General features: G+C 36.3%; 1 protein-coding gene across 1 annotated transcript; it reads left to right on the plus strand.

Annotated features, from left to right (window-relative positions):
• Positions 1-260: 260 nt before the first annotated feature.
• Positions 261-4,957, plus strand: LOC109158335. Its single transcript, XM_019306277.1, has 2 exons — positions 261-646; positions 4,439-4,957. Exons 1-2 carry the CDS (start codon positions 311-313, stop codon positions 4,694-4,696), a joined length of 594 nt encoding a protein of 197 aa, XP_019161822.1. The 5' UTR covers positions 261-310; the 3' UTR covers positions 4,697-4,957.
• Positions 4,958-5,798: the final 841 nt, after the last annotated feature.

Below are 5,798 nucleotides of genomic sequence, written 5' to 3' on the forward strand. Positions count from 1 at the left end.
ATTATTTTTTTTAAGGCAATTAATATATTCTGATATAATTTTAATTGATTTAAAAAAAATTAAAAAGTATAAAAATAAAAATAAGGTATAAAAAAGCAAGTATTAATTGGTGTGCTGGCTTGGGCAACACGCACCTAAAATAAAGCACAGTTTGACTGCATTATACACCACATGGACATGTTGACAACTTGACATGGACTTGCTCCCCGAGTATTTTCCCATTTCTGTTTCTTCTTCTATTTAAACTCTTCAATCTTCATTTTCCCTTCCAATATATCTCTCTTAGCTCACAATTGACTTCCAATCGACAATGAAGAAAGAAGGTCGCCAATATGGAATGCTCCCATGGAACTCAAGATTCGGCCCCTACAAGCTGTCCGACTCGCCCCCAACACGTCCGGTCCAAAAGCTTCCGGCCACCATCCACATCCGGTCCAAGTGCTTCCGCCCCCCTCATTCGGTCGGTAAAACCAAAGACAAGGGGACGCACAAGCTCAAGTCCCGCGACGTTGTCGTTTCTAACTCTAGATTGACCACTTGGCGGGTCACGGAAGGCGGGCCCGACTTTAAATTTTCTGGGTTATCGGCCACTGGGATTTTGGATCGCTTGGCCATCGCGGATTACATGGATTATGATTACGATTACGATGATGTGCATGAAGAATGCGATAGTTTGAGGTAATGTCCACCTTTGTGGCTTGGTGGAATTGTGGGGGCTAAGAGAAGGCTCAGAATGGCTAGAGATATGGGATTAAAGAGAATTTGTTGAGTTTCCCTCATATAAGGAATATGAATATGAGTCTATCATATCTTATATAAGGAATAGGAGTGAAGCGGTTGTATCTTTAGGTGTTGTATGGACCATCACTATGAATTAAAGAATAGTTTTACTCCCGTGGAGGTAGGCATATTGCCGAACCACGTAAATCATGTTTTTTTTACTTTCCGTCACTTTTATTGTTTATTGTTCTTCTTAATCCCAACAAATTAGTATTAAAGCACTATTGAGATAACCAGTTCAAGTGTAAAATTTGAGGTATCAAAGTTTGATGGTACAGAAAATTTTGAGGTATGGTAGTTTAGGTAAAGGGTTTGATGGTAGTCTAAGGCAAAGAATTTGTTGGCACAACAAGACATTCTCAAAACCTTGATGGCAAAAAGTTGTAGACTCAATCCATGAAAAAAATCTCTAACAAACACATTTTATCTAAAACAAAGGTTTTATGAGCTTAAGATGCAGAAGGATTCGACTTGGTGCATCATATTAATGTTTTTAGCCAGATAATCTCAAATTTGGTCAAGATTGATGTCAAAATTGAAGATGAAGACAAGACAATGGTCTTGCTATTTTAACTGTCTCTTTCCTTTGAACATCTAGTAACTACTCTTACATACAGAAAAGTCACGATTAAATCTAATGAGATCAATGTAGCTCTTCTGGCTCTTAATCAACGCAGACAGAATGCATGGGAGGGCTCTATTGGTGATAGTTTTATGTTAAGATGAGTCAGGATTGTGGAAGGAAGAGCAGGAGAGTTATAATTGTGGGAAGAGATAAAGTCTAGGTCTAAGTACAGAAATAATAAAGAAATTGGATGCTACAAGTGTAAGGAGATTGGGCACATGAAAAGAGACGGTCCAAAGTTGAAGAAGCAGAAAGCTGGAAACGTGGTACAAGCTAATGACTCAGATTATAGTGAAAGTGGTGTTCTAATGGTTTTTAGTAACAAGATGAACATTTTTTGGACTTGTTGGGTGTTTCAAAATACTAGATGAACATGTGAGTGGTGTTATAGCGATGGGCAACACGAGTGCTGGGTGGGATGAGGACTTAGCATGAGTCGCAGACGGTATGGCAAGTCGACAGTTAGGGGCAAACGACTTGTGATAAAGTAATTCGTGAGCATGCACCGGGAGAACGCTAGATGGTGCATGGTGCATGTGGTTGGCCAATTAGGATGAGCATGGTTATTCCGATTCATTTGTATATGTGAGATAAGTCTTTTCTCTTAAAAATGCATATTCGTCAAGGTGAAGATTACTGAATTTGTCTCATAAATAATATGAATTTGTCTCATATAAAGAATATGAGTATGTTTTCATATAATAAATACGAATGTAGTGGATTGGGTCGAACTAATTGTATAGGGATATACTCCTATAAATACATTAGTTGTATCCTAGGTAGTGTACCATTATAATCACCATCATTATGAATAAAAGAATAATTTCATTGTGTGGAGATAGACACATTATCGAACCACGTAAATCATGTCTTCTTTACTTTCTGTCATTATTATTGTTTCTTATTCTTATTAATCTCAATAGAATTGAAGTGGAGATGGACTCGGAGGCGTTAGTTCAGGTAATAATTGGAATGGATCGATTGAAGACCTGAGGCAAACACGTTGATCATAAACTGTAGGGAGCTACTTAATTAGGAGGGTGGAGAGCTTAAACTTGTCACATATTCAAAGGGAAGAGAATCAAATGCCCCTACTTCCTAATTAATTTGGGTTAAGCTAGGGACTGAGGAAAGACTACGATTCTTGAGGAAGTGCCACCTCCAGTGGAATGGTGGGTTATTAGATTCAGACGAGAGGAGTTTGTCATTGAGGAGAATCAAATAAATGTGAGCTCCTCCTATGCAAAAAAAAAAAAAAAAAAGATTAATCATATTACTTTTTTACCCCTCTTGATTGAAGAAGATATCTTGGAAAAAATATATTTTTAATACACGCTTTGAGAGCTACACTGCGTGGGTTTATATACATAAGATCTAACAGAATATTAGCTATATAGGCTATAGGGGAATACATACTCTTTAAACTGAATATATACATAAGATCTAACAGAATATAAGCTGAATACCAGTTTAATGGCTATAGGGGAATACATACTCTTAGCTCCTAGGTTTAAAAAAATGGGGAGAAATCTCAACCTTTAATATGGTCTAGATCAACGCCCCTGAATGTAGAGAAATTTTAAATAATGTGGTAGCATTTAGATAATTTTTTATAATTTTGAAGTGCACAAGGTTATGCACTTATACTATGAGTGTAAAGAGTAATAACTTTGAAGTGCACTAATTTTGTAGTACAAGTGCACAAGTTTTGCACTACTGGTGGATAGGTTTTATACAACAAGTGCTTAGAGTAATATAAGTTTAAAAACGTAGTGACATTTTGGTAAAATTTTCTAACTTTGAAGTGCACAATTTTTACACTACAAGTGCACAATTTTTACACTACAGATGCATAAGTTTCACACTACAAGTACAAAAGGCTATACTATGCATGCAGGAAAATTTGCTCATTTTTTAGAACAATGATATGGAAAAATGAATAGCTCAAATTTCTTCGCATGTTTTACTTGGACACCTCTTCTCACCTAATCTCATCTATATCGGCTCAAATTGCTTGTCATATTTTACCTGGATGCCTCTTCTCACCTGATCTCATCCACACACACATTATTTATTTATTTATATTTATATTTAAATATGGTGGATCAACTGCGATTCTAGGTGGTTTTGTATATAGAACCCGCATCTAACCCAGTTTACCTCCCGATCCACCACCAATTATTATCCAAAAAAAATTCAATCCATGCAGGTGAATATTCGCGTAGCGGATTGCAATTTCCACCACTACTGCCACCGCCAAAAAATTATAATATTTTACAAAAAATGAATAATTTTCTAAAAAATATTTTTCAATTTTTGTTTCCAGATTTCTAACAGACCTTAAATTTAACTTTTTTTTAAAAAAAAATGAAAAATTTGAATTACCTCAGACAAGAAGTGTAAATTATTTTTTTAAAAAGGCAATTAATATATTCTGATATGAGTTTAATTGATTTAAATTTTTTAAAAAAGTATAAAAATAAAGAATAAGGTATAAAAAAAATATAAAAAAAAAAGCATTTTTAATTTGCTTGGGCAATACGCACCTAAAATAAAGAACAGTTTGACCGCATAATACACCACATGGACTTGCTCCCTAAGTTTTTCCCCATTTATGTTTCTTCTTCTATTTAAACTCTTCAATCTCCATTTTCCCTTCCAATATATCTCTCTCTTAGCTCAATTCACTTCCAATCGATAATGAAGAAAGAAGGTCGCCAAAATGGAATGGTCCCATGGAGCCCCAAATTCGGCCCCTCCACCTCCGCCAACAAGCTATCCGACTCGCCCCCAACGGCGGCGGGGCTCTTGCTCAGAGTCTCCCCGACTCGCATCCGCTCCAAGTGCGCCCATCACGTCGGTAAAGCCAAGGACAAGGCCAAGGGGACGCACAAGCTCAGATCCCGCGACGTCGTCGTTTCTAGCTATAGATTGACCACTCGGGTCGCCGATGGCGGACCCGGCTTTAAATTTTCCGGCTTATCGGCCACCGGGATTTTGGATCGTTTCGCCGCCGCCGATTACATGGATTATGATTATGATTACGATTACGATGACGTGCACGAAGAATCCGGCGGTTTGGATTATCTCCCACCCGGTTTATTTGTCGATTTGGATTTCGTCCCGTCGCCGTTGTCCGTCCAAATTGAGGCGGACGATTACGGTGACCTCGACGGCGGCGATGACGTCGACGTCGACGTCGATGACGATGCGATAAGCTTCTGTGAGGTGGGATTCCTGTTGGAACAAGTAGAGGGAGATGAAGGTTGGTGTCTAGTTGAAGAAATGTAATTAATTAATTAATTAAGATATGATTAATCACAGAATTAAATTTAATCCGTATCTTTTAGTCATATAATAATTGTATGTATTACTCTTATATATATATATTTAAAGTTTTATGTTAATAAATGTAATGTAGGTGTATTCGAAAAAAAAATGTAATGTAAGTGTTACGTGTAGGCGGGTGCACGCAATTAATTGTAAGTTTGTACAGTGTATCTCATTATTCAATATTCATATTCATACGTGCACATTATCACTTCCTTTAAATTATACACACACAGACTCTTAAAATATTATTTTAAATTAACAGGCTTGGTTGGTGTAAGTGATTGTGCATTTTTATTCTTCAAGAGAGGTCAATATGGTAAATTATTGTTGTACATTATTTTTGTACTGAATGTACATTATACAATATAATATACACTCAGTACAACAATAATGTACATCCCCTGAATACAATGTATATTATTTTTATGCTGAATGTACATTATTTTTGTACTGAATGTACATTATTTTATAGTCTACAAAATATGATCCATACAACTTGTATAGATCATGGTCCACACAATAATAGTTGGGTCAAGACTTCGAACCTCCTCTTGTGTGGAAAAATCAATTTGGCAGTACATTGCTCTTTAATTGGGCCGGTCCACCTTGTAGTCTGTCAAAAAAAATGTGCTTATAAAAATGATGACTATTTTGTGAGATTGTTTCACGTGACATTAGATTGATCAGATCTAATATTACATGGGTCCAACATTCTTCGCAAATTATGCTGTGTAACCGTGTGCACCATGTATGGTGCACACGGTTGCAAAAACGACGTCGTTTTGACTAAAAACGCGCGTTATACTTTAAAAAAAAAAAAAAAAAAAAAAGTAATGCTGTGCAACCGTGTGCACCATGGTGCACACGGTTGCAAAAACGACGTCGTTTTGACTAAAAACGCGCGTCCTACTTTAAAAAAAAAAAAAATATTCAGGTTTGATTCCCAGCGATAATATTTTTTTGTGCATAATTTGAATTATTTATCCACAAATTCATAACTATATATCCACAGTGAATGAATAACACAAAATTCAGAATGAATGAACTAAATATCCATAAA

Source organism: Ipomoea nil, unplaced genomic scaffold, assembly GCF_001879475.1.
Source record: "Ipomoea nil cultivar Tokyo-kokei standard unplaced genomic scaffold, Asagao_1.1 scaffold2805, whole genome shotgun sequence".
In the NCBI taxonomy this organism is placed as follows: Eukaryota; Viridiplantae; Streptophyta; class Magnoliopsida; order Solanales; family Convolvulaceae; genus Ipomoea; species Ipomoea nil.

Excerpts from the sequence above, each read along its gene's own strand:
- LOC109158335 (XM_019306277.1), top strand. The coding sequence starts at position 311 with ATGAAGAAAGAAGGTCGCCAATATGGAATGCTCCCATGGAACTCAAGA. Across the intron at positions 647-4,438 it reads TGGATTATGATTACGATTAC|GATTATGATTACGATTACGA; the intron begins GATGATGTGCAT and ends TACATGGATTAT.